The 27052-nt window shown below is 38.6% G+C and overlaps 2 protein-coding genes across 4 annotated transcripts in view; one reads left to right on the forward strand and one right to left on the reverse strand.

Moving 5' to 3' along the window:
- The window catches only part of ENO4 (enolase 4), a 35861-nt gene extending 34802 nt beyond the window's left edge, over positions 1-1059 (forward strand). Inside the window, exon 14 of the mRNA XM_015148277.3 lies at positions 229-1059. Within this exon, the coding sequence (XP_015003763.2) occupies positions 229-383 (155 nt within the window). The 3' untranslated portion in view covers positions 384-1059. The remainder of the gene's footprint in view (positions 1-228) is intronic.
- Positions 1060-3528: 2469 nt separating this feature from the next.
- The window catches only part of SHTN1 (shootin 1), a 119668-nt gene continuing 96144 nt past the window's right edge, over positions 3529-27052 (reverse strand). For 2 of the 3 annotated variants that reach the window (XM_015148272.3, XM_077947613.1), the window contains exons 15-17: positions 24879-24999; positions 20430-20622; positions 3529-5298 (exon numbers count right to left, since the gene is read on the reverse strand). In XM_015148272.3, the coding sequence (XP_015003758.3) occupies positions 5076-5298; positions 20430-20622; positions 24879-24999 (537 nt within the window). In that variant the 3' untranslated portion in view covers positions 3529-5075. The remainder of the gene's footprint in view (positions 5299-20429; positions 20623-24878; positions 25000-27052) is intronic. The other variant, XM_015148276.3, reaches the window with a different exon arrangement.

Genomic DNA, 27052 nt, shown 5'->3' on the forward strand with positions numbered 1-27052 from the left:
TCCAGAATGAATGTGAGTGCAAACAAAATTGAACAGAACATCTGTATGGCACAATTAACATATAACCAAATACAGGCCCAGTTGTAAATGGTTCTGGTATCCTTTCCGATGGTGATGTGACACTTTTGGACTAGTACTGAAGATGATCTCCTTCAACTCATGTAATATATAAAAGCTGGCACCACTGGATTAGACCGTAAACTTTATTGTTACTTTTTTTTTTAATAGGTTTCAATGAAGAACGCACTTTTTTTTACTTTAATGAGGAAGCTGAAAAGGCTGCAGAGGCACTTGAGGCTGCTGCGGCTAGGGAGCCACTGGCACCCACCTTCCCCACACAAGGTGTAGAGGAATCAGCCGAAACAGGAGCATCCTCTGGATAGGGCTGTACACACCCCAGGTTCTAGCCACACCGTCAGTATTAGTAGACTGGGAGGTCTGATGTATGGCGCCGTGTCTCCACATCGAGTTTCCTCTTCAACTTCACCAACTCCTGTGGTTTTTATTCTTCTAATTCCACTGTTTGGTAAATTACATATATGGTGTTCTTGCTTGAAATTCTGTGAACTTTGTTTTGCAGCCACCACACTTCCATGCAGATTTTGTCTTTTAGCTCTCCTGTCCGTTTTTCAGGGGCACGCTCCAGTAAAAGAGGCCAATATTTTTGTTGTCAACTCCACACTCAATCAAACACCCCATCCTTTACCAATCAGAACATCTCTGAGAACAAAAACCTAATGACCCTAGAAGCTCTCTGTGCTGGGAACAGATGTCCATCTTCTGTGTTTACTCTACGTGTCTGTGCTGAAAAGCACCGACACATTTTTGTAGCCAACCTCACGCAGAAGTGCGAGAGCGTCACTAGTTTTTGTAACAGCCAAACAGTTTCATCTCACTTTCCTACCCTTAATTCCCTTTTCCCTAATTCCCTCTTCTTTTTAAATTTTAGTTTTTCTTGTATTATTTTTATCTTTGTGAGTCTTCTTGGATCCTTTTTGGAGTAAGAATGAGTATAAATGAATAAGCACATCAGTAAATGAATAAATATTCTCAAGGTTATTAAATGCCCAGTTATTTATACTACAGCATTTAAAAAGCAATCCGCAAGTGATAAAAAAAAAAAATGATGTGACATATCCGTTCCCTGAATTGCCTCTTTTGTAAGCCAGTGTTGGGATTATAGCAGAGGAGTAGCAGAAATAAACACAGTCAGACACAAACATAAATAGAATAATATCCAACCACTTTATATGATTTAGGGTCTCTGTTAAAAGGGTTACCATTTGCTTCTCCTAAAAATTATATAAATTGCTATGTACTGACCTATAGGGGAGTTGGCTAAGTTTGGACTTCTGATAAATTCTATAATTTTTACTAAGCACACTGAAGATCTCTCCTTTTAAAGAGTACTAACAAGGGACCTTAATTTCCACATAACGAAGCCAACTCCTTATTCTCAACGCTATCATTTGAAACTGGCTCAGGTGCAGACTCTCTCACAGCAAGGGGCAGGAGACTTGGTTGGTGTCACTCTAAGTTGGAAGAACTGTGTCACAGTTTGTGGCTGCTACTGCCTCTCCTGATGCTTAGCAACAAACAACGGGTAGGAGAAACTGGAAGGAAAATTCATTTTAAAAGCAGAACAAACATGACTGGGTGTTCACATACCCTTTGAAAAATACACACACACACACACACACACACACACACACACACACACACACACCCCATGAGAATATGCCCTGGAACAGTGATATAAATTATAATTAAATTACTAAAACCAGAGCAAAAATGTACAACGAATAACAAAATAACTAAATGAAATTAACCAAAGAGGTGATTTATTACCATAACCAGGTCAGCAGTATAACTTCAACACAGAGCAGTTTACTCACCTATCCTCGAGACTGCGCTCACCAATGGATAATTAGCCTTTTAATTTAAATTTCTTAGGGTGCTAGGCACTCTTTCTATTTATGCTTTCTGTCTCTGTGTTATATAACATATAATATGAAATATATTTATATAATCGTATATATATTATCTGTGAAAGAAATGAAAGAAACAGTCATATCCCAAATTAAAAATGACTGTGGGATGGGGAAATGTCAGTGCTTGGAAGAGAAACTTCAAACCACTCCAATCCTTATGCAGGGACTGCTTGATGAGTCTTCGAAGGTCGGTGACAATGACAGATGGTTATCCATCCTCAACAACTTCTTGGTATATAAGCTAATGTTGTTCCACAATGCCACAACGAATATAACTACACATGTAGAATATGCATTTAGAAAAATAATCCAGACTTTAAGGCTGTGATACAGACTATCATTTACTGCACACACAACCAAAAACTGGTCTGGAAAGACAATGAACAATAATTGTTACCTGTACTGCTCCATTTCTAGCAGTTTACCATTAACAAAGAAGGTAAGGAAGGAGCAATTATTGGTGAGTAGTTAGAGCCAAAGCGTCCATCCTCCTTACTCAGGGCAAATGAGGCTGGGTGCTAACAGCCCTGTGGATGCCTGCCAGTCAGAACTTCCATGGGACTGTTCAGCTGCTGAAACTACCGTGGGTGAGGACTTTGTTTGAGACCAGCTCAGATACAAAAGGGTGCAAGTGCTTTAATTAAAATCTTATTCTTCCAGAAAAAAAGAGACATTTTCTTTTTCTTTAATAGCAGTGGCACAGAGTACCTCTACCTCTTTGCCTCACTCGGGCTATAAAATGCATCAACATTAGATTTAAAAAAAAAAAAAAATCCTCTACAGCACACAAGACTTAATTTATCTTTCCCAAACAGAAGGAAGCGTAAATAACCTTTTAGAAAAATCAAACACATAAAGATGCAGTCTCTTCCAACTTAAAATCGTGTAAGCAGGATGTATGTAAGTTTTGTGTGTACAATAGCTATGAACATACCTTGCAGATACAAGCATAGCTCTCCTCTGTCTTCCTATTTGGGATCCCTTGCTTTGATTGATAATGTCACCCCAGCCAGGGGCAAAACCCCCTCAAAACCAAAGTGAAAAGGGAAAAACTGTAGGCAGAAAAAGGTGAGTGGATATCTTACATCAAATACCTTTATGTCAAATTAATTTAAAATGCTTTGTAATCACAGTGAGAGAAAGTAAGCAGCTTAAAAAAGGCATGAACACTTTCAAAATACCTGTTACTAATTGTTCCCTAGTCCAGCTAACACATTTCACCCAAAGGGCAACTTCTTACTCTAGAAAGGAGGGTGTTTTGATAACCATATTATTCTGTTGGTGGTGTGATGAAATATGGAAAGACAGTGTGTATATTTTTATATTCCTAAATGCATGTGAGTTGCATCCTGCCAGACAGATCACAGATGCAAGAAGGAAGACAGCACAAAGAAACATGAAAGAAAACTCAATGAACCATCTTAGGGACTATTAAAAATTACTAAAGTTGTCAAATCGTATACAATTTTCTATTAAAGAATGTCAAGCTTGGGGAACTAAACCACAAACGTTAATAATAACCACAACTGACCCTCAATGGGAAAAACTATTGGTGCCTTTTTAATAAGTTGTGGTGAGGAGAGTTCAAATTACAGGACATAACAGAATTTGTTTCATGAATTAATGCAGTCTGTAGTTAGCATATCATATAGCAGTATTATCCAGTTAAGGAAAGATACAGTTGAAAAACATTACATTTTAATTCCCCATGAGTAAAGTGATAAGTAACTGTCAAATCATCATTGGGAGAACATGGAAACAGTCAAGCATAACGAACTTACAGAAAGATAATTATCTCCAAATTTAGGAAGTACATGTACCTGCCTACCCACCTCTGCAAGCCTATGCTTACCACACGTGCAAAAATACAATACAATACAACTACTGCAATTATTCCTATCATTTTCTTTTGCGCTTAGGTGAAAAACACCTGACAGCTACATGCTGAGCCATGCTAACAAAACTAAACCTTTCACTTTCTTTAATAGTAAAATTACCATTACTGAATCATTGTCATAAAAAGTGCATTCAAGTACATTACCACTTATTTTAAATAAACACCAATTTTGAAACAATCAACTTTGAAAAGCTGCATAAGTTTTTTTTTTAATCCCTGATTACATTTCTATTTATTCACTGTGGTAGCCTGAAACATTGTATTTTTAGAGACTAACTACCGCTTAATTTCTTTATTTAAAAAAACAACAACAAACCTGTGTAATACAGAACAGCAGTGAAGCAAGAAAAATGTGTGCTTGTCACTTATCTTCACTGTACTGTACCTAAGAACTCTGATAAAATATGGTACTTGTGCCACATTAGTATATGGGAAAACATAATTAACTCATAGCACAGAGCACATGGTTTACCAACATGTTACTGTAAAATTCAAGGTTTGGACCTTCACCTCAGTTCTGTATTCAGGCTACCAGAGCATCCCCATGGAGGTCCTTGGGAGGCTTTGGACACAATCAATAGCATGTATTTTTTCATCCAATAGTTAACAATGTATGTAATTAAGACTGACTATGGGACTACGAGTTTGATGCCAGCTCCTGAGTTTTAAGTTTATCTCAGTCTACCGTAGAAAATAACTTGTATGCCACAGTACCCAACAATTTCTACGCTGCTGCAGTTTCTCCATCAAGAGGATCAGACCCAAACCAGAAGCTTCTTTGGGGGCTTTAAAAATCACATTAGGTTGATCAGTTTTGTTTATCCAATTATTTACAAGCACCTCAAACTTTCAGCATTCCATTTGAGGAGTGGTATGCACATTTCCTAAAAAGGTATCAACATCTGCATTTTTTTTGTAACCTTCTAAAAGAAGTCATACTTAATACAGTAACTAGGAAAAAAAATATCCTTATAAAGATCAAATAACCAAAACCTAATAGGAATGTGTTTTGCTAAACAGCTTACTTATGTTTATAGTTGCTACTTACAAAAGTAACACCAGAAAAAAACCTGGATTCTGAATACAGAGACCAGAGCAGAATGTCTACAGCCCATGCCAATATACCAACACTCATCACGTGCTTATTGAAAAGGACTTCCAAACATGTCAGGCTTCTGGTTTCTGGATCAGCAGTTGGAGCTGTCTGTCTCTCTCACGTTTTCAATGCTGTCTTCTTTGTTTTCTGGTTGGACTTTGCCTTCATCCTCCTTGTGTTGAGTTGGATCTTTTTCAGCAACCTGGTCTTTGGTTTGGGGTTCATGTGTAGAAACAGGATCTAAAACTACAACTGGTTCGACTTGTTTTTCACCGTCAATGTATTTTTTCCTGTATCCAAGGCTACTGGGAGGCCTATGAGATGAAGAGTTAGACAAAAAAAGTAAAAAGCAGAGAGAAAATAGTTGTCTCTGATATTCTGGATTCAGATCAACATACAACCCAAAATGTTCTAAGTCTAGTCAACATGCATATAGTAGTCTTTGAGGTGCCAGCCATTTAAAAGAAAAAGTGAAGCTATCGGATTACACAGCTGATACTAGGAGCACAAGGCCAGAAGAAAGAAGGCAGAGAAAAAGCGATTAACTACAGAATTGTTAAAAAGCCAAATGCACCTACCTGCTCAATTGCATTCTCTTCTCGGGAAGTGTAAAGCTCATGGACAAACTGTGAACCTCTCCCGGCCTGCTGCCCAGACTCCCACCCGCCCTCACTTAGCTGGATGGAGCCAGTTAACTCCCTTCCCTCCTGCGTGTCCCTGGGTATGGCTGGCTGCAAGGTAGCCCTGAGGAGGCTGCCTGGACAAGGGGAGTAATCACCCCTCATCACTGATGGAAAGGTGAGAGGCATGCCGGCTGCTGCTATTACCAACTACAGGAGACCTGGTCAGACTTCAGGAGGGGGTGGCAGTAGGACCAAGGGCAGAGAGAGAGTCACAGTAGAAGCTAAAATGCTAAGTTACCATTAATGTTTCTAAAAGGAGAATCAGGTTTCTTGAGAAATTTCTTATGGAATTTCAGAGGCGGTTTTCCACAGACTCCTCCTCTCATCTCTTCTGCTGCAAGAAGCTATGGCTCCTCAGGCTGAATGGGTGTGGATTTCCTTATGGAAACAGTTATCTCTGAAACACCCAAAGGTTCAGGCTGCTGAGCTGCTGCCTGAAGATGGAGGCAGCTGCAGGGGGCAGGGCTGGGGCTTTCGGACTTTTCTGGTCTTTCTGGAAAATGCTAGGATCAGGCCTTTTTGTCCCTGAGAACTGGCTGTTAACCATGACCTGGCACAACACCATCCCACCTCTTGGTGTTCTGCCAGGTGCCAGTGAACTGCTAGCCAGTGCCTGCTCACTGCTCTACCAGCCCCTCACCAGGAGTTGATTTCTACTATTCTCTAACCCCTTCACCAGGTCACAGCTGGCAGGAGACACTCTTTTACCACCTAATACCTCTCTCGTTGGACTTACCACAATTGTTTCCTGTCTGTCTCTTCCAATAGCATGTAAACATCTACGAGGCAGGGACTATTTAGCTTTACTCACAATTCTATCCCCAGTACCTAGCACAGATGCATTTGTGGAATAAACGAATGGGCAAATACTAATAAACTGAAAGGTTCAGAATTAAGGGGGAGAAATCAAGGTTTGGGTGTGAGTAGGTCTGGATGTCTCTCTTGCAAAAACAACAACAGAACAAATGATCAATTACTAAGTGAAAGTAACCTGCATGATCCAGTCACGGGCACAAAACCTCAAACCCAAAGACCACACTGTTTTTTTTCACTTTCTGACCAGTACTGTAAGATCAGTCCAGATGTTTAAAAACCACTCCCTCTGGCTATCAGGTTTATTACCTATGTGTGGCTCGGTCATCATCCTAAGTGACAAACACTCTGTCTTCCTTGGAGGTGGTAAAAACAAAAATAATCAGGAGCCTGGGTACAGGCTGTGCTGCAGTGAGGACAGATTCCTTTATTTTGGCCTGATTATGGCACCATGACATTGTCCATCTACCTTGGCCAAGGAACTACTTCTCCAGACATCTGCCGCTATGCTTTGGGAATCAGAATGGGCTGTAGTTTCTCCAGTGGTACCTGTTTTGACTGTCTCTGACCCACACAATATGTAAAAGCCTGTAATGGGAGAAGCAGAACAACTCTGAGCAGTACTAAGGATTGATCGGAGGAATTAGACCTTAGGGAGTGGAAGGCACTAGTCATGCAGTCTAGGTAATCTGCTGCCTCTGCGTCTGACACTGGGCCTGCAGTCAGCTGTTCTGACAGTTGGGAGGGAAGGTGGCTGTAAAGTGACAGAGACTGAGGACAAACTAGAGCTATACCTATCTATGTCTCACAAGCACCAATCTTGATGATGTAAGACAATATGCAGGATAAGCAGGAGCCTTCCCCAAGGAGCTGCACATACACCTGTCCCAGGATTTGGAAAAGCTGGAGGAGGAGATGTGGGGAGCTGGAGAAACTGTGGGCCAGTCACTGCCACGTGCCAGTTAGGTGAGTCAGGACATCAGGAATGTCATGCACAAGCTATAACAGAGCCTGCCCTACACGGACCTTCCGAGGGTTAAAAAAAGTTTTTTTAAGACAACTACTTCACTTCTGCCTTCTAAATCTCATGCAGATTTATCTGTGGGCAATTCTAAACTGAAAACAAATGAGTGAGGGGATTCTAGGAAATAAAGTTGCAGCCCAGCTAAGGTTCCAAGGAAAGTCCCATCCAAGTCTGCAGGTCGAGTCACCAGTATGATGGCTTCACCATCTTGGGCCTGGGCCCACTCTTACATAAGCCAGCCAATCTGCTTTCAGCATGCAAAGGAGGTAGTATTTCTCTCATTCTAGGTGAGCAACTTCCATCAACCCGTACTAACCTTCATCACTTTTGTAGAACTACCATGGATGTTTCCATGCTCGTGTGTGTCTGCAGGTGAAGGGGTGGTGCACAGATCCTAGAAAAAGCTTTCTTCATCAGCTCAGGGCTAAACATTTCCAGGAAGTGCTCTCTGGGCTCCACAGCAGCAATGCATGGATGTTGATTGAACTGAAAACTCATAAACCTAGTATTGTCAGGCTGAAATTGTCCTAGAATTGTCTCAGTCCAAAGAATGATTTCCCTGCCCTGAAGCAAGCTTCTTGACTGCAGATTAATCTATTATTAAGTCACTTATAGGCTACAATTTGAGAACCCCTTTGTTATCACTGAAATAGGTGCAGTGGGCATTGTCTGAAGCTAGGCATGGAGGGAGAGTGACTGGTTTCTCAAGGATAATGACCACTGCCTTAGAATCCCAATGGAAGGTGGAAAGGGACCAGGGCAATCGTCTAGTCTGACCTGTCCTTTTACAGATGAGGACGATGGGGCTTGAACTCTTGTTCTGAGTCTGCCACACGGCTCATCAGTGGCAGACTCAGAACAAGAGTCAGAAGTTCCTGTCTCCGTGTTTCTGCCTCTTCTATGACAGCATGCTGTTTCTCAAAGGCATCTTCTCCTAGAAACAGGAGGCTACAGGCTAGTTTTTGGCATGTTTACCGATTTCATTCTTTCTGAATCCCTGTTTCCATCCCCATCTTCCAGATCTATAAATAAAAAGTCTACCCCTTCAAGCTATCCCTCCTTTTTAATTTCTCCCCTGTGGTTTGTAGCTCCTTCTGGCTTGACATCACTAGGTTCACTCCTGGCTCCCACGGGCAGCTGCCCAAGGCTCCTGGAATGAAAGGCTTTTCCTTCTCCTAGGCCTCATTCTACCTTCATTCCTATTGTATGGGAAGGGCCACAGAGCCACATCAGTGATGGTGCCAAGAACCCAGGTTCTCACTCTGGTAGTCATGGTGGCAGGTTCTAGAGGGTTAAATATGAAGCTTCTCCCCAAGGGAGAAATCCCAGAAGCTCAAATGCAACACTTCAATAGGAGTTGTAATATACTGTCATTCTGTTCAGGTTTTCTACTTTAATGCAACATCTAAGGACTAAGACCACAATAAGGAATTAAATGTCTGTACTTATAAAAAGTAATGGCAACCTGTCTCCTGCATGCCGCAAAATCTGAAAGTAAAAACTTACATTTTACAAGTATCACTTATAAAGTGAAACTAAAATCGTGGGATACTTGGGCAGTCAGGGATCACCATGGTGAGCTAGTCTAACCTCTTCATTTGTCAGATGAAGCGGCCAGGGAAGAGTGAGGTTAAATCAGCATACAACTTGTTAACAGCAGATACAGGACTAAACTAATGGAATCTTGATTTCCTGTCCAATATCTCCCCCCACCCCGCCTTTTTTTTTTGAGATGGAATCTCGGTCTGTCGCCCAGGCTAGAGTGCAGTGGCGCGATCTCAGCTCACTGCAAGCTCCGCCTCCCGGGTTCACACCATTCTTCTGCCTCAGCCTCCCATTTCTTACCATAACATACCGGTAGTCATTTATGATCCATTCATATAGATATTTTTCATGGGTCATATTAGACTGTGTACTCAAAGGCTATTTCAAGACAAAACCAAAAACCAAAAAGCAAAATAAAAGCTAGGAGAAATATACCAATCTATGCCACTCTATGAAGCCTGGTACCCAAGTACAACTTGGGTGACCTTTTAGAAAGCAGCCACTGTGCCCCTACTGCAAGAGAGCCCAAATATGGGGCCTGAGCAGGTGGGGCAACTTACTAGTAAAAAGAAAGACCTGACTCCAGACTGTACTGGTACCAGAAGAATCAGAACGATGGCAGTGGCCACGCCAACACTGAACTTCATACGGGGACTCAGTGATTTCTCAGACTGTGTTACAAGAGATGAAAGTGCAGCATTCTAATTTTTAAAAAGCACATCATTGTTTGCATTCAATGAAATTCCTTTCAAAATCAACTTTCCATGTTCCAATTATATTCAACAACATTCTAGCTAACATTTCGGCTGCAATTCAAATTAACTAATGCCCAAAAGAGCCCTAATCGACGTGGTTCTGAGCTCAATTGAATACAATCAAAGCTCATGAAATGAAGGGGGAAATGCTTATTTCATGCAAATTCTGCATATCACTCAAGCTTAATTTTACTGATAATATAAAGGTGGGACATTTTGAACATTACAGTGAATGAACTTTTAAGCGGTGAGAGTTATTTTATAAAATGCTACCTCTGAAAAGCTGATTGCCAAACAGTATAAAAATGGTTTGAGGCATAAATGCCAAGTTCATTTCTATTTCACTTCTGAGGTAACTATCTTTCAAATCGCAACAGCTGGACTATTTAACACAATCTGGTGAATCAAAGTATAGTTCTTCTCTGGTCTCCCAGTAGGATGTCTGCATTAGTCGGTGGCAGCCATCCAACAAATGACGCACAGCCGGACGGTCTGAACTCTGTCTCATTTACAATAAAAATGGATAAAACCGCAATCATATTTACCACCTTCAAGGACAGAAAACGGAAAGATTTAAATTTGTCTTTATAAAGTCATTTCCTGGAAAAACTCCAAAGAGGAAGTCGCTTTTATATTTTCTCTGGTGTAAAAATAAGGATTCTTATTTTTTTCCAAGCCCTTTATACAGTTACTGCAGTGAACAGTAGTGGCATTACAGCAGAGGTAGTTTTGATTGTTTCTTTTGGAAACCCTATTTTTCAGGAGATTTTAATACACTTATCCAAAACTTCACAAAATAAAGTTTCAAACCTAAGGTGAAACTTTCTATATTACTACCGATTCTAGCAGTATTTTTAAATATAATAAAGGCAGAACAAAGCTCAATTCTTTTTTGCTTTGAGCACTTTTTCAAAACTTCATTTTAGCTCAAAGAATGTATTAGTTTGTCAATTTGGGTCCACTTCTATTTGTGGAAAAAGTATATTTAATTATTAACATTGTTAAACAACAGAATACTACTGTGTTTGAAAATCTGACATCAGCCTCTATATGCTGATTTGCTCTCAAGATGAACAAGAATTCCTTTTTAACGTAAGTAAGAGTGGCTGGGCAAAGATCTGTGTCTATGCTCAGCAATATTTTTTTTTAGCTGAGTAACTGCAGCACAGGCATCCCAGTACACAGCTTACCTCCCAGACCGCAATGCAATGCTAGGGAGCCTTGTACCTTGTAGGAATATTATCCTATTCCTCTCGTGTAGGCTGGACTGCACACATTTACAGAATCTAAAATACACTGGCACAAGGAGGTTCAGGAATCTGGACTATTCTCACAGCAAAAGCAACACTGACAATGCGTGAACTATGATTTCAGCTCAGCCAAAGATTCTGAAATGTGGGTGATCCTTTTCTTAGGCTTCGTTTTATAGCTTTTTATAATTCTGCATAATATTAAGTCATCATGGAAAATCCACTCAGATTCCAGCTAATAAAAGCCACATTATTTACAAGAAATATTTTAAGAGACATAAAGTCTTCCACAAAATTCACCATATATAACATTGGCTCCTTAAAAACAGCTGCCATGCACAAAATACTTGCATTTTCATTCTATGTTTTCAGGAAAATATTTTTTAAATGTAATAGTTTTTCTTTCTATTTACTATGTATTTTTAAAACTCTCTTTTAAGATCAGAAATCATAAATTACTTTTCATAGAGCTATATAATAAAGAATATTACAAATGAAATGTGTTTATTAGGTTTCAGAAATTGGGTCAGTTTATTCTGAGATCTGACATTGCAGTTGAGCTTTAGCTTCTTCTATTTGAATAAAAAACCTCCCCTCTACTCCACTATACACAAATAAAAGGAAACATAAACACTGTAGAGACTATTGAAAAATGGTTAAGAAAACCACAATGTACCAAAAGCAATTTGGTTCTCTATGCAGAAATGATATATTTTATACAAAGTCTCTTAAAAATCATAGGTGCTTGCAACTGGAAGCAAATGTTAGAAGGCAATTAATTCTTTGAGAAAATTGAGAATTACTCAGCAGCATTTTAACAGTAATTTTGAGATTTACTCAACAGCAGTTTAACAGTCATTTTTACACTAGGTGTAATACATCCTCAACAATTAATCTGGAGGAAGTTGCTGTTTGCACAGCAACTCAGAACACTTGTAAGACAATCCTGACAGGCGGATCTTTCGGGCAGTCCACAGGATAACTCCTTGGCAGCCGGGGGAGGTAAAAAAATGAAGTGAAGGGATCTCAACTTCCAGAACATCCAGTTGTTCTGCTAATTTTGTTGTTAAAACTTAATTGTCCATGTACAGGCGCACATGGAGAACCTTTGTAGCAGCGCTTTGCTGAACAGAGCTGTTTCCTGCAGTGTCAGTACACAATTCAGCAGTACTAAGATTACAGTTGAGAGCAGAGCAAATCCTTTAATTGTATAAGAGCATCAGATTAAGCAGTAACGTCCATGCAGTTCATTCTGCTAGCTGGTAGTCTCTTCTCAGAAACAAATGTTTACTAAGTACAGGGAAGGCGCCCTCCCTCCCCCTCCCTGATGGGCGCTCATGTGCGCACGCATACACGCGCGCACGCACACACACAAAAGAGAAAGAAAGAAAGCGGAGAAGCGGAGGTTATGAGGAAACGGTGGGGGTGGGAGTATCAACCAGGAAGAAAATCCACTGCTTTCCATCCCAGGACTGAAAGAACTTTCCCAGTCTCCATTTGAACAAAACATGACCCCAAACCTCTCTTAAGGAATGGTTATATGGCCAATTAAATTAATTTCCAGCTGAGATAATTAGTTTGAGAGAATAATTTTATGCCAAGTTTCCCTAAAGTAAGTTAAGAATCTCAATTTTTATTTGCTAATGTATTTCAAAAGCTCATACTCTTTCATAGGATTACAGAAAGTAAACAAAATAAAATAAAATAGCTCAGATCATCTAGCTCCAGTAAATTAAAAAGCTGTACTTTCCTATTTCATTTTTCTACATTAGTATCACATTAGAAATACTGAATGAAGAGACCAGTTAGAGGTCAAACAATGATAAAAATCAATCTTATTTTTAAGTCAAAACCTGAAAGGCAATTAGATTTTTTTTCTTTCATGGAAATGTCTGACTGGTCACACCAACCAAGAGACATCTAAAATTTATCTTTTATCAACTACCCTTTGGTATCAGTTAATGGCCCAAACAAGATGAACTCTTACAAAAATAAATCTGTGTGGGGCCAAAAGTCACATGTATTTAGAGATACCACAGCCATAGAAATTAAATGCAAATTAAAATAAAAATGGTTTCACTGGAAATGAACAATTTTCTATTGAAATTGAAGTCTTATAATTGCTACATGGGTTTTTGTTTTTTAAATTCTTCTAGGGCAGCATGTAACCTCTTTTGACTCCCCCAAACGAAAAAGCGAACTAACTGCCTGTCTGGCAGTTACAAAGGAAATTTAAAAGACCTTGATAAAGCTTACAGTTTGGAGGGGACCTGGGGTGAAGAGAAGCATGATAAATTAGAAAAATGTTAACTTGAAAAGTCTCTGGCAATTAATTGTGGCTTAAAAGGATCTTTGAGAATGACCAAGATGACACAGCTATGAAAGCACTGCAAACCACACTGTTAAAATGGAACAGGAGTTCCCTTGCAAAGCGGCTCTCCCTTTTGAAGTAAGATTTTATAGAAGTAACTAGATAAAATGAAAAATCATCTTTGAGGCTGACTACCTTGTCTAATTGCAACTGTTAGTAGGATATCCACCTTCCTGAAAGTAATTCATTGAAAAAGTGTGAATATGGATGAAAAAGCTTAATTCAGACAAGCAGGGCCACTTTCAGATAAGATGGTTTCAGGAGAAAAGCAAGATGGCAAGAAAACATGATACTCTTAAGCCTCTGCCTGACTGTGATGCAGACACATTTTAATATCTGCTCACCTCCTTCTCCATACTGAAGGCCCACGTGTCCTGGCTGTCTTTATAATAAAAATGTCCTAAAACATAATGACCAATGGATAAACACAAACTCAAAGGAGTTAACCAGTAATTGACCAGACATGAAGCTCTCTCAAAAAGGTACAGAATAAAGTGGATACAATAATAAAATGTATTTGGGGCTTTAGAATGTATATTTTTAAACTAGATTCACAGATAGTGATTCACCTTTATATTATCATACTATCATTTAGTAAAAGCATCTTTCTAATTCAATGATTACGGTCAGAAATTTTCAAGGTATCTGACTTCTGGGAAAAAACTATTTCTCAGCGTGGTTAAAATGTTCAATAAAATAAAAAAATGTGCAAATGGAACTTATGCTGAAGACTAAAGTAGCTTAAGGCTGGTATTCTGACAGGCTAATTTCTAAAATTTATTTTGAAGCATGGCCCTTTATTGGACATTTGGCATGAAAAAGATTGAAATAATTTCTTTCCAATTATTCTTTAAGACTTTTTGCTAATTCAGATAGGCTCTCCTTTTCAGAACTCTGTTTTACTTTCCTCCCTTGACAAGTGATCTTTAAATTGCTTAGGTTAGCCTTAGAGAATGAGAAAAGGAAGACATGAAACTCCCTGTAAGTATGTACGGTCTAAGGAACGGGATGTGAGTATCTTAGGGTCAATGAAGCAACTTAACTGCAGAATCATCACCTCCTATAGAAGGAATCTTATGGTCATTCTTTTCTTTCCCCTTCCTTAAGCTCTTAAGACACTAAACGCAGTACACCATAGTTCAAAAAGCACTGGCTTTGGAGATAAAGTTTAAAAGGTTCAAGTGCAATTTGAACTAAATGTCAACTAGAAGTGTAATTTTGGGCAAGTTGTTTACCTCACTGAGCCTCAGTTTTCTCATCTGTAAAATGGGGATAATATCCAATCTATAAGTTTGGGAGAATTAAAATAATACACAAAAGCACCTGGCTTAATATATGTTAGTGAAATACAATGACAACAACACAAAAGCAAATTCCAAAACCCTCCATCCCCAGACTGGAAGCTGGTTCCATTACTGATAGCCTCCATCTATAACTAACATATACATCCTGCCTACTATAATTTCAGCACATTTCCTCTTAGATGGATATTATTTTATTACGAATATACACTGATAAAGAGTAATAGAAGTATTAACTTAAAACACACACACACAGAATGGAAGTTTCTTGGCATTTCCCCCCAACATGCTTTTTCCATTATACCTATATCAACCAAGAACACCAGACTTAGGCATTCTGTTGATAAGAGTTAACATGTTTCAGATATCTCACATAGGATTAAAATGGAAGGCAATCTGACCCACACTGACGTATACTGGATTTTCTTTTTCTTTTTCTTTTTTTGAGATGGAGTCTCGCCCTGTTGCCCAGGCTGGAGTGCAGTGGCGCGATCTCAGCTCACTGCAAGCTCCGCCTCCCGGGTTCACACCATTCTCCCGCCTCAGCCTCCCGAGTAGTTGGGACTATAGGCATGTGCCACCACGCCCGACTAATTTTTGTATTTTTAGTAGAGATAGGGTTTTGCCATGTTGGCCCAGCTGGTCTCAAACTCCTGACCTCAAGTGATCCGCCTGCCTCAACCTCCCAAAGTGCTGGGATTATAGGTGTAAGCCACCATGCCTGGCTTGTGATCAGGTACTTCTAACCTCTAAAAGCACTTGGGGCAATAGTGAAGGGCTGACCCCTGAGAGTACTACTCTAAAAGATAACAGTCAGTCATTTTGATTTAGACTTGTCAGTTCTGAGGATGTATTTTAAAAATTAATTATTTTACATTTCTGGGTTTGTGTTTTTCTATAAAAACTACAATGAGAGACACGTAACTAGGAAGTATGTGCCTCTTACTCCTTATCCTAACTGTGAACAGCTTTACCAAGTGAACACATTTGCTAGGAATTACTGGGATTTGAAAGCTGAAAGGGACTCTGTACAGTACATAACCTACTTGCCTCGATTTTAGATTAGAAGAAACACAACAAAAAGAAAACAAAACACAGAGAGGTTAAACGACTTGTCCAAGTCATCTGGCCCAGTCAGAAACCCAGGGGGTCTAGTGTCTTAGCTTTGGTTCCTTGATGATCCATTATCCCAGCATTATAATTGTAAGATAAGATAGGAAAGTAATTTATTGAAATGCTTTTCCTAGATGATCTAATTTACTTGACAATCCTACAGGGCAGGCATTACTACCATCAATTTACACACCAGGAAATTCAGTCATAGATTATATAACTTTCCCAGGGTCACAAATACCTAAACAGCAGACCCAGGATCTGAACCCTACTCTGTCTGATTTTAGAGTTCGAGTCTTGGAAATAACTGGATGCTGCTTTCCACCCTGTGCATATGTGGACAGGCACTGGCTTAGAAAATGAATTACATTGTTTCCTTGTTACTCCCTGTCCTGTCTACAGGCTTTTATTGATTAAAATACAAATCATTGTTTTTCTGACCCTGGGCAACACTTAATTATTCTATTGCCAGGTATTATAGCTGTCTGAAAGTAAAAGAGTTTCTTTTAAAAATTCTATAATTTAGGCCAGGCGTGGTGGCTGACGCCTGTAATTCCAGCACTTTGGGAGGTCGAGGGGGGTGGATCACCTGAGGTCAGGAGTTCGAGATCAGCCTGACCAACATGGTAAAACCCTGTCTCTACCAAAACTACAAAAATTAGCTGGACATGGTGGCGGGTGCCTGTAATCCCAGCTACTCGGAAGGCTGAGCAGGAGAATCGCTTGAACTCGGGTGGCTGAGGTTGCAGTGAGCCGAGATCATGCCATTGCACTCCAGCCTCGGAGACAGCAAGACTATCTCTCAAAAAAAAAAAGAAAAAAAAAAAATTTCTATAATTTAGAATTTTCTCTCTTTGATTCCCACCCATTCATTGGCCTGAATCAGTGAATAAAATATCTTACTATATTTTAACATTATCAGATTTAATCTTAATCAACAGAAAGAGCATGAAAGCAAAAATGAGGTTTGCACTTAATGTGCCTGGCCAGCCCTTTACCTCTTATAGCATAAAGGGACATGATGAACATAATTCTGATCTAAATTATAACCAATTGGAATTTATAACATTCACATTCACTGTGAGATTTAAGATACTAGGATTAGATGGCATATACTTATTAGAAATAATTAACAGGACACATTTTGAAGCTATTATTAAAATAGAAGCAGAATAAATTAGGCTTTCCCAAGCCCTGATTATCTTTTCCTTTCTTTTTCTTCTTTTTTCTTAAAAACAAAACAAAAAACCCTTGCTTTGCGTATGTTGGTGACAAGAACATTAATTTTAATTAATCCTTATAATTAAGCATGAAAAGTGTTTCTTGCCTTCTTATAGGTCCCTAGGAAATAAATCAGTATATCTTTGACTTTAGAATTTACCAGAGAGGAGTTACTCAATTCTATGGAATCTGTACATATGTTGATTTTAGGAATTTATTAACAGAAAAAAAACTTTCTAGGTATAATGTGATGTTATTTAATTTTCTGGTTAAGTGAAGATCTTATGCGGAAAACATCTTTGTCTCTACCTTTACACTTAAAACATTTCTTGGCAGTTTTCAAACCTTTCCTGTCCCATCTGAGGCCAATCAAATGAGCACAGCTGAATCTTTCTTTTACAACTGGGTATTCTGTCGTCTCTGGTAACTTAATTTGGAGTAGGTACAATGGCAAAAAAGATATGCAAGACTGAGCTGAATATACATGGTTTCCAGGCATTTAAAAAATGTGTTAAAACCAAATAATTCAATCAAACCGCCAACCAACAAAAACCTCTAATATCAAGCTCATGTGCCTATGTGACTGTCGAATAATGGGAGAATGCTGATTGAGTATTGGAGTTGATATTCTACTGTTTTAGTCATACTGAAAATGTGCTCATTCATTCATGTATTCAAAAAGAATTTATTGAAAGCCTACCATATGGCAGGAATCGTTCCATGTGTGTAAGACACACCAATAGACAAAACAGGAAAAAATTCTTACCCTCATGGAGCTTACATTCCAGTGGGGGAGAGAAAAAAATAAAACAATAAATATAATAAAGTATATAGTAAGTTAGAAGGTGATAACTGCTCTAGGGAGAAATGAGGTAGGATAAGGCGGAATCAGAGCTTAAGGGAAGAGGAGTTACAATTTTGAATAGGGTGGCCAGGGTAGGCCTCATTAAGAAGATAACATTTGAGCAACACATCCATGGAGGCGAGGGAGTAAGCCATGCAGCTCTTAGAGAAGACCACGACAGGCAGCAAAGGGCCTAGAGTGAAGTGGTACTGGGACAAAGAGGCCAAAGGGGAGGGGGAAGGGAAGTTACAGTGGCTGGGGCTGGTGTGTGTGTGTGTGTGTGTGTGTGAGAGAGAGAGACAGAGAGAGAGAGAGCGCACATGCATACATATGTTGGGGCAGTAATGTCTGTATTAGAGCCAACTGTCATTGGCATCCTCCCTTGACCTTGATTCAGGTCAAAAGCCAATAGCGCCACTCACCTGAAACACTAACGGTGGTGTTGCCACAGATCGAAACAGAAGTGTAACTACTAGAATGCAAAGACAGTTTTTAAAAGCAAAGGAAATATTTTACTTATTAATTGCTGACCCGACTTCAAAGTGCTTTGACAGGCCAAGTCTATAAAGTAAGACAATGTGGTTAGTATAATAGAGTACTTATTAGTCAAAGCCAGCCAGAAACAGCACTGAAAATAACCCTTCTCATTCCTGGAAGCTAGGCCAGTTTCAGGGGATTCTGACAAATGATACAAACTGTTAAAGCTTACATGTAACTACATTAAATTAAACTTCTTTTAGTCATTAAAAGGTTTAAACATAAACGAATGAAGTGTGCCTGTCTGGGTAAATAATTACCCTATACATACACAAAATTCTCAGATTCAATCTGGATAGTCTAATTATACTTAAGAAACAGATTTTTCCAGAAAGGTGCTCTTATTTGATAAATTACTGTCAATATGAAAATACACAGCATCAGTTATTTTATTTAGCTAAAGAATGTCAAGAACCAAATAATCGAGCATTAGGTTACAAAGTTTAAAAGTTAATACAGCAGTCCACAGTATTTGTATTAGAGCTTTAAGTAGATAAATTAAATTGGAATGTGTCTCTTAAGCAGTCATTGAACAAGCAAGATGAGAAATAAATTGAGCTTCACATCCGCCTTTATGGCATCTAACAACTGTGTCTGTCAACACATGGATCCTTTTCACTGTCAATTCAACACACATTTTGCAGACCTTGGGCCTGCAATTATTTCATTTCCTTACTTGGAAATGTAATTTCCACTTACTTTTGGAGAACAAAAGGCAGACAAAAGGAAGAAGGAGTTGCAGTATTTTCTGATTCAGATTATCTGTGTAAAATGGTAAAGGAAAAAAATCTATACACACACACTGAAGCATTTATCAGAAACTAACTTGTCTCAGCCAAATTGCTTTTGTGTCGGGATATTGGTTCAAATGTAGCCAGATTGTTGATGTCAAATTAGGTGTTAAACAAATTTAATAGGAAAGATGAAGAATGAATATAGATCATCTTTCTGTTAGAACTGTTCAAATGACTCTAGTCAAAAGAAAGGAAACACATGACTACAGGAGAAAATGTGCTTTTAAACACAGTGAAATTAGATAAAACTGTAAATCAGCAAAGAAGGCCATTCATTCCAGAAGAGAAAAAAAAGTTAATAGTAGCAATGAGAGAATGCAAGACAGGAAGAAAATATCAGTGGGCAAAAATAGATCCAAATTGAATTTCAACTTCATTTGTCCAGGTTTCACCTTTTAAGCTAAGACAGCTAGAGTTACAAAAAAGGGGTTCTTTCTCTCTTGATAGGACAGGAAATCAGAGGTTTAATTAACCATGATTACAATATTTGGCTGATCTGATTTGTCTCACCTCTTCCTTTTCTTTAAGTGACAAACTAGCTGACATCCTGGCAAGAGAACTAAAGCAAAACTGTAGACTAATTTCAGAAAGAGCTGCCATTGTTATAAAACAAATTGATCCTCCACTAGATCTGTCTGAAACGCATTCAATAGCAGGATTAACTCTTTGACAATCAAAGTGCCACTCTGAAGCAAGTCTATACAGATAACTCTTTACATCGTATGTTTTCATTTTCAGGATAGAGCAATATTAGGCACATCTTTAACTGAAGACTAGAAAAGAAGGTTGTAAAAGCGTGCCCTTCTAAGTAGCCTCTGAAAGATCTAGTATCTTCTTGGGCTGCTCATCCATTAAGAGGGATGATCTATGTATTTAATCTTGGAAGACTGATTAAGTGTCTCCTGATGCAGAGTCTGTATCATCCAGATCAATTCTTTGTGTAGAAGAACCTGATTACCAAACCAGTTTAGGGGAAGTAATTCTCTTTGTACATGGTACTTGCTTTAGATCTGAATGAGATCTCTTAGCTAGGAGCCTAGAATGAAAAGCTGGCCCATCAAATGAAAAGAAGAAGAGAATTTATTGGCGAGCCAAATCAAAATCTCTCTAAAGAGAAACAAATCAAAGAAACACACAAGTTAGTCATTTACAGATTCTTCTATATACCACTTAGTAAAGAGCATCGTTACTTACTGAAACGTAACCTTGGAACTTGTGCATCCTTCCAATTTACGGGGCCCTTCACCTGGCTCAGGTGTTGGGGGGGACGGGCTGTTGAATTCTGCCTCCAGAGTTTTCTTGTTCAAGGCTGTTTTTGTTACACTGGATACAGAACCCAACACTGGCATGGATTTGGACTCTGAGGTTGCTAATATCCCAGTTGGACCTTAAAACCAAACACATACCTCAAGTTTAATAATTCCGTATGATGCTTATTAATATGGTACTGAAAAACAGATTAGCTGAAAATCCCTCAAGAAGTGAAAAGGCCACGTTTGTTAAAATTTCAAGAGCATGCTGGAAAAGGTTCTTGTTGGAAATCTGCTCTGCTTTGGTGGTACTACTACGTTTCAATCTATCAGGACCACGCTGAGAAATTGCGCACAAACCTTTAAGAAAACACAAAATCCCAGGCCACAATTCCCTCACTGACCAGGTTCCTTAGTAATAGTGGAATTGTGAAAAGTCTTTTCCTCTCATAGAGTATGGCTTTCTGACAGCCCTACTTGAACCATTTCGCCTCTCAAGAGTTAATTCTTCCCAAAACTCAGCTCTGCATTTTAAACAGAAAACGGAACAATGTCAAAAGGCTCTTTCTAAAAGGCTCATGAAGGCTTCTTGAGCATTAAACAGCTTTTATGAACATTTTCATTTTAATGTGAATGAGAAGTAAGTGGATTTATTTCCTCTTAAAACACAGACACAAAATTATAAAAATTAAGTGGGAAAGAGTTTGGCTATTTACCTTTTGGACTTTTCTGCTCTTTAGGACAGGATTTAAAAACAGTAATAAAACATGTTACTGGAATTATTGGCATATCAATCTAAAAATTCTGGGCATTGAAGCCAGTCCCTAATTTTAGGTGGAAAGATTCTATCCTAGTCAGCTTTCTTCAAAGCATGATTCTAGTAAGTACTTCTTGAAACTTCAGAAGGAAAATGTTTTTAAAACAAAGAGATTTATGACATAAGTCACAAATATGCAAATTAAATGACTATTTCTAGAAATAAAGTGAGAGGATAACCTTGAAATGTACCAGTAAGAAAAGCACAAAACTTGGGTGTCTCTTGAGTGTCTATCCCTAACAAATGTCAGATCATCTTAAGATGGAAAGTACTAGTGGGTATAATCCAAAATGCTAGCTAATCCCTGACTACTGGTATTAAGCTCTGGAATGCTATTCTTACATTTCGATTTAATGTGCCTGATGTATTCAATATAACAGTGTAACATATCAACTCTAAAAATGAAGGTCTAATTTGAAAAACCTACCTAAGAGAGACTAAAAACTTGTGAACCCATTCTGTTGGACACCTCTCTGAGCCTTGCTCTATGCAGGTGACACAGGACCTCTCTGTTCTAGTGGAAGCCCCAGTTTACAAAGCATTAGTTTCTATCTTCCCTATTTAATTCACCTATACTCTCTAGGCAGACAAGTTTGGACATTATTGGATATTTTGATTTAAAAGGCCTTTTTCGGCTGGACGTGGTGGTTCATGCTGCAATCCCAGCACTTTGGGAGGCTGAGGCGGGCAGATCACCTGAGGTCAGGAGTCAGAGACCAACCTGGTCAACATGGTGAAACCCTGTCTCTACTAAAAATACAAAAATCAGCCGGGTGTGATGGTGGGCGCCTATAATCCCAGCTACATGGGAGGCTGAGGCAAAAGAATCGCTTGAACTCGGGAGGCAGAGGTTGCAGTGAGCCGAGATCACGCCACTACACTCCAGCCTGGGTGACAGAGAAAGACTTCGTCTCAGAGCGGGGGAAAAAAAAAAAAAAAAAAGGCCTTTTCCTCCCAGCTATGTCAAGCCTCATGTTGCATGGAGCTGTGGCAGTTAAGAGAGAACGGCAGAACACAAAGATCAATTAATATTAGAGTTCCTGAAAATATAAATACGAAGGAAGGAGAGTAGTGAGCTAAGCTGCAGCTCTTATATTTTTCTTGTGTACAAAGAGACATTTTAAAAAATGTACACTGTTTAAGATTATTATTACTGTATCCTGTTTAAGCCACCCAATGTTCTCCAAGAGGCACTTGCCGCTCTTTGAAATGTTAGTTTGGTAGGCCACAAGGCTAGGTAAAACAAGGGAGCATCAGTTAGATGCATAAGAAAAATCCTAAGGAAAAGGGTACAACATCCTTTGTCCCTGGGGAAGATAACCATTAACCTGAGATCTTAGCTCTGCAAACTCTCAGGCTGTCTCTCCTTCTGACGTTTCCTTTCTCTACTGGTGACCTCACATTTACTTTCCCATAAGCCTTTGTGGGCAGAAGAAAATCACCCCAGAGATTCAAGTACCTGAGACACCAACCTATCCAACTCCTCACCTCTGTCACCTGACTCCCCCCATGCAGCTCTGCGGCTTTACTTTCTTCCTTAGGTTCCCCCCTGGAATTTTTATTTGTCGCTCCACAGCCTTTGTAAAAATACTCACATGGTAAAAGCCACCTCTAGTTTGATAATAGAAAAATGTTTTTACCACCTAAAAAATGGTATGATTTCTTTTTTAGATGATAAGAGTTTGTAAGTTTGTTTCCTTCCTTTTTTTTCTTTTGCTTTGGCTATTAGGAAACTCAAAGGAAATTTCTACTCAATTACAAGTCACTCTCTTAGCGTGTATTTGCTCTCTACCTCACCAATGAGTTCTCATTTTTCTATTCATTTATTAACGGTTCTACTGAATATGTATTTTCTAACTGCCCTAAAATAATACAAATATTTGTATATTGGTGGAATATAATACATAAAATGAAAGATTCCCACCATGTACACGAAATGTGTTCCTTTCTGTACTCTGTGAAATATTCAAATTTCCGTATTAACTGAAATAAAAACCTCTGCTCACTTCTTACATTGAAAACTAACTCTGAAATGTGAGTGTTGCACATTTTGACCAAATTTGTGAGTGAAGTAAGAATGTTTCTGGAGGAACAAAAAAGCCAGTGGCAAAACACAAAATGTGAACGACAGAGCACTAAAATGGCACATCAACAAAGTCCTTAAAAATAGCAATGTTTACATGAGCACTTTAAGGCTGAAATGATGTAAAGGATGACTCAAGCACTGATTAAGTCACAAAATGAATAACGATTATATGTTACGTGGAGGCTGCATAATGCTCGCAAAGCCATCCTAAGAAAAAAATGCTGTGGCACCCCCTTAATTTTCCTGAGGTAGTTGTTTTGGGGGGCACAGTGGCGGGGAGAATCTTTATAAGATTTTAATAATAGAACCTCCAAACCAACCTAAAAACTGAATGGCTGATTTTTTTTTTTTTAAAGAAGAAAACAAAAGTTTCCTCTTTTTATAACAGAAGTTTGGTTGGTATTAAGCCACTTTGGGTTCGAGGAATCAATTTACTCAATTGTCTGAGTAAATCTCTCTCTGAACATTAGAACTTGATGTTCAAAAACCCATCTTTAATATTCTAGCTACTTAAATTTGGTCAATGTGACTCAGTATTTTCCAGATTTAAACTATTATGATAGACTACTTGAAGCTGACTGAACTCAATCTAGAAGCCTCAGCCCATTAGCCGTGGTTGCTGATTAATTTTACTTTAAGGTAGTTTTTTGAAGTCGGTTCTCACCTGGCCACAAAGGGAAATCTCATAAAGGTTTCCATTAATTCCCATGACCGAGCTGATGAAACCACTGAAGACACGCACAGTTCTGGGAAATATTTTGAGGCCTAATACAGACCTAATGTCACACAAATACAAACTGTGAGCTCGAGATTTGCTCAGATGGTAGGTACATTATTGTCGGTGACAGAGCTGGAATTTCCCAGTCACTCAGTTCACAAGTAGGCACATTAAGCTAAAGGGATACAAAGAGTAAGGATGATTTTCTTGCATTTGTAACTGATGTGTAATTTCTACTGCAACTACTAATTATTGTGTGCTTATTTCGTGCCATGCACATTGCTAAGCATTTTTCACATATTGACTTAATCTTTAGAATAATCCTATGAAGCAGTGCTTTTATTATTCTCATTTTATAGATGAAGAAACTGAGGCACAAAGAGGTTGAGTAATTTGCTTAAGGGCAACCAGCTAGTATACAAGAGAACTAGGCCTCAAACTTGGGCGGTCTGGCTCCAGAGCCTGTATTTGATGCTATATTGTTGCCAAAACTCTTCCTGAATGTCTTTACACAAGGGCATCTTGCATTAAACAAAGCAGATCTATAAATGCCTGGTTACCTACAAATAAATAAACATACCAATAAATAAAAATATCTAAGAGTTCTTATGAGATATCCATAAATATCTTTACCCATCCCATACTTCTCACTCATATTAAAAATAAATATTTTAATAATAATTTTTAAAAGCTTGTTTCATGTTAAAAGAGACTTAGAAGAAGATGTTTCAGAGATGAAGAGAAGGACTGTGGAGAATTCAAACCGGCTTACTACTGCTATCTGCTTCTGCTGTCACCTTTCTGCGACGCAAAATCCTTTCTAACTCAGTTTCACTGTTTTCAGGGTCAAGGGATTTTAAGCTTCTTGAACTAGTGGATTTGTTAAGTGTCCCCTAAAGTGAAAACAAAACAAAAACAAAAAGGTTAATGTCTTAATACAATATACAAAAGAATATAAAAATCAAACCATGAAAACATTACCAGAATTTGAATGGAATTATGAAACAAAATGAATTTGCTATATATTAATATTTTTTAAATGCGCACATTTTCAACAAGACAGTGTTGGATCATTTAAGAAGATGCTACTGATGGTGTAAATACTAGCTTTTGTTTCCGAAGAACAGTACAAGAACACTTCTGGAAGAGGTGACTGTGTGAAATTCATCAGTGGGAAGGTACCTGCATATCGACGATTAAGACTGATGTGTGTTGACTGGGTGGAGAAGAGAATTGATATATTAAACTCACCTTAGAAGGATATGTTTATATGGCAGCCACAAGCTACTAAACTGAAATCACAGCGGCACTGAAAAATGTGTGACTGATCCTTCAGAGGGTGACCCTGGCTGCACACCTGATGTCCGTGGCGTCGTAGCTGTCAAAGGAGGCACATAATGCTCTCCAGGGGCCGACCCAAAGAAGGGCTGCACTGAGCACATCTTGACTTCAGTATGAAAGGAAAGTTATAATCATACAGAGAGGCAAGCAAGGGTCGGCATCTTAACTCCACATTCCTAACACAGGGGACAGTTAATGTAATATTCAGGGCCCAGAAGACACTGAGGGAAACAAGAGATGCTATAAATCTGTACTCCTGCTGAAACTGATACTGGCTTTCAAGAAGACAGAGAAAGATCCATGTTTCCCTGCTCTGGCTCCTCCGAGAAGTATGTTACAGAGTGAGAGCTATGGTTTTCCATCTCCATTACTAGTCAAGTGTCTGTACAGAACACTGGGGGACGTATTTCTCAGTATATATAAGGATTTAATACATCAACAAGTCTTTCATAAGAGATGCCCATTATTTCTTTGAAATGGTCCTTCTCAACTGTGCCACATACTTGGGAGGCAGTGGAGGGAGGGGAAGGCAGGAGAACCATAATCTTTTGATCAGAGGAAATAAGAACCTCAGGTCTGGTGTAACTTGCCAGACTTCATGCCAGAGCCAAAAGGCAGCTTTTGCCCACCAAGGCTAAAAACCTTCCCAGCCTCTGTAATGTCTGAACTCACTAAAGATTTGCCTTGATCCCGCTCCCTCCCTGCCTGCCAACTCCCTGAAGGGTTCTAAGAACTCTAGTGGCTAAAAATGGTAACCCTTGTTTCTTCTTTAGCCTATAAAATAAAACAAACCAAAAAAAAGGTGCTTATAAAATCAAATGGCTACAAATCTCATATAACAGAGGTTATGTTATTTTGTTTAGGGAAGTTTTTCCCCAACTGCTTAAAGTTATAGAAAAGTAACCCGTTGTCAGGGAAGAAACTGACGTAACAAGATTAGGAGATCATATTATTTTGCTGTCAGCTGCCTAATCAACTGGTTTGCAGAAGACTTAAATAAGGCTCATATTTTAATCAGGCATACAATTTTTTTCCCTAGAAGTATCTCTTTTTGCTTTTCATTTATTGTGAAAATTCATTAAATACATTAAAAGGACTATCACATCACATGTAACACTTTAATGGCTTATTTTATCATTAAAATCTGGTTTGTTTCTTTAACATTGCTGATATGCTTCTACGTGTAGAAGAGTCACACCATGAGGTGTTGAGGTGTGACCGATACTGACAAGATACAGAAAATAGAACCATAGCCACTTTATATTTGAAAAAAGTACTACAACTACTATTCCCATATCATTTGTATTGATAATTTTTTAAAACTTACCATCTCTATCATTTGTAAACAGATATTTGAAAAACATAAGGTCATCACTACTAAAATAAGTTGTAAAACTACTACATTGTTTCAATAGCAAGGACACTGTGTAATTTTTCTCAATGGCTTGATTTAATTCAAGGAAAACTTATAATGTGTGTGTTCGTATATACATACATACCTTTCAAGGATATCTTTTATTGATGAATGTATCTTTCACAATATTTTCTAGCTTTTTATTTGGATAATGGCATTATTTCCTCAAATTCTTGACTGTGGTAAGCTAC

The sequence above is a fragment of the Macaca mulatta genome, chromosome 9 (genome assembly GCF_049350105.2).
Source record: "Macaca mulatta isolate MMU2019108-1 chromosome 9, T2T-MMU8v2.0, whole genome shotgun sequence".
NCBI lineage: Eukaryota > Metazoa > Chordata > Mammalia > Primates > Cercopithecidae > Macaca > Macaca mulatta.